Source organism: Oculina patagonica, chromosome 7 (genome assembly GCF_052425735.1).
Source record: "Oculina patagonica isolate OP01 chromosome 7, crgOcupat, whole genome shotgun sequence".
NCBI lineage: Eukaryota > Metazoa > Cnidaria > Anthozoa > Scleractinia > Oculinidae > Oculina > Oculina patagonica.
Genome location: NC_135764.1, coordinates 932,396 through 934,330, shown reverse-complemented (window position 1 = coordinate 934,330; position 1,935 = coordinate 932,396). Strand labels below are relative to the sequence as shown.

The 1,935-nt window shown below is 39.9% G+C and overlaps 1 protein-coding gene across 1 annotated transcript; it reads right to left on the bottom strand.

The window, feature by feature from the left end:
- Window positions 1–233: 233 nt before the first annotated feature.
- LOC144661164 (uncharacterized) lies at window positions 234–1,741 on the bottom strand. The gene has a single exon (XM_078521870.1). The coding sequence runs from the start codon at window positions 1,726–1,728 to the stop codon at window positions 847–849; it is 882 nt and encodes a 293-aa protein (XP_078377996.1). The 5' UTR covers window positions 1,729–1,741; the 3' UTR covers window positions 234–846.
- Window positions 1,742–1,935: the final 194 nt, after the last annotated feature.

Here is a 1,935-nt window from a genome sequence, read left to right as displayed (position 1 = left end):
TTCCATGGCCGTGAGCGATTGGTACATAACTTTCGAACCCATTCCTCCGCCAGAAACGCGGGACATTTTACGCGGACGACTCTGTTGCACCAGGAGCCCATTACCATGAGCTCCTGGTTGCAACCGAAAAGTGAAAAGGAACACAAATAAATGTTTAACCAACAAAGCAAGTTTGGGAGCCGATTTTTTATTCAATATCTTTCTTATATTCAGTGTCCCGCAATGAAAAATGTTGTCCTTTGTGGCATACCGGGATAATAAACATTTTAGAAAAAGCTTGTTCGCTCATGATGGCTTTTTGCGTGATTATGGACCTCGACTGCGTCTTGGTCTATAAACAAAAATGAACTTGGCAAAAATCCAGCCATATTGACCTCACGCTTGGAAAATAACCCAAATCATACTAACTAATATACGTATTTATGAATCGTGCATGCGGGAAGAATTGCCCTCGGCGCATTTTTATTATTATTTTCCTTCTATTTCTCCTTGTATGCCATAAGCTATAAGAAGTCACACTGACAATGGCTTATTCCAAGTCCTTTCAATTTCTTATTTTTTTTCGGCTTGCCATGTTGCCAGGCTGTGAAAGTTGCCTTTACTATCATCAAATTATATATTTGCTTATTTTCTGTTTTGCGATAATATGTAGCAAAGTAAATTGTTTTTCCCAAAAGTGTTGTATCCGTCAGCACTTGTAAATGTGCATTTTTAAACGAAAAGTTCTGAGGTCCCTCCAGTTCTTTTGGAGAGCAGATCTGGTAATAGTTATGAAACATAGAGAGACTCATTTGCCGTTGTCTATGTACATTGTATTTGTTACTATTTATTTTTTTGATCCGTTGTCTATATCGAGAACTTTCCAACTTCCATCAGCTTTATTTCATTCCTTTGCGATCGGTCCTTGTTTTCATCGGTCCTTGTTCTGTTATCAGCGAATAATGCCTTCCAAAGGTGACCGCTTATTTGGTTCATGAAAACAAACTGCGCGGATTTTCTTAGCAGATTTAAAGCTCTCTTGAAATCTTCTCTTACGAACGTTGGATCGACTTCGGACACATCAAAAGCCAGTTGAAAGGACACAATGATCAAATAGACAAAGTACTGCACCCAGAAGCTTACAAGAACGCACTTAAAGAGAAATATGAGCTGATTCAGTTTCTTGGTGATACTAATGTTGTTTTCTGCTAATTCTCGGACGCTTACATAGTTTAATGTCGCCACAACAACTGATATCTCTAAAGCGTCCACAATGTACGCTCCGATGATGGCCTTAGCTGTAGATCCTAAGTCAGCGACCCAGTACAAAATGCTACCAAAGCGCACTATACATAGAATGCAAATCAGAGCTAGAAGCCACATTCGAGAGACCTTACACAGTCGCCAAAAAATATCCAACATTCCTTTCCATCCTTTTAACTTCAAACAGAAGCAGATAAATATGGTGCGGCTGAGAACTTGAGAGCAAGCAAAAGCCAATTCCACAATCATTGCGGTGTTGTAATCAACGAAAGTGCCATTTACGCAGTTGTAATGCGGATGTTTCATATTTTTGCCGCAGTAGAAAGTTTGAAGACAATACAAGACCAGTCCAGGGAGACCTGCAAACTGAAGAAACAGGAGAATGATCAACTGTATAGTCCAGGGCGTGTCGCTTGGCTTCATTCCTTTTGAAGAATCTTTAACAATCAGAAAACTTTTCTCCGTACATCCACTCACGGACAACATTATGAAGTCAAGCGTGCTGTAGTTTCCACAACTTAGTAGCATCAAGCGCACTGGAAAAAATCGAGCCAGTTTGGCTTCACTTTCCAGTTTCAGTTTCCACTGATATTGTTTCAGTTTCCTAAATTTCTAGCGGATGAGTCCAAACAGGCAAGTTTCCACATTTGTCGCCATCAGTTCAGCTGCTGATGGGTTTGAAAAGAAATCGAT

Coding starts and splice junctions, on each gene's coding strand:
- LOC144661164 (XM_078521870.1), bottom strand. CDS start 1,728: ATGTTGTCCGTGAGTGGATGTACGGAGAAAAGTTTTCTGATTGTTAAA.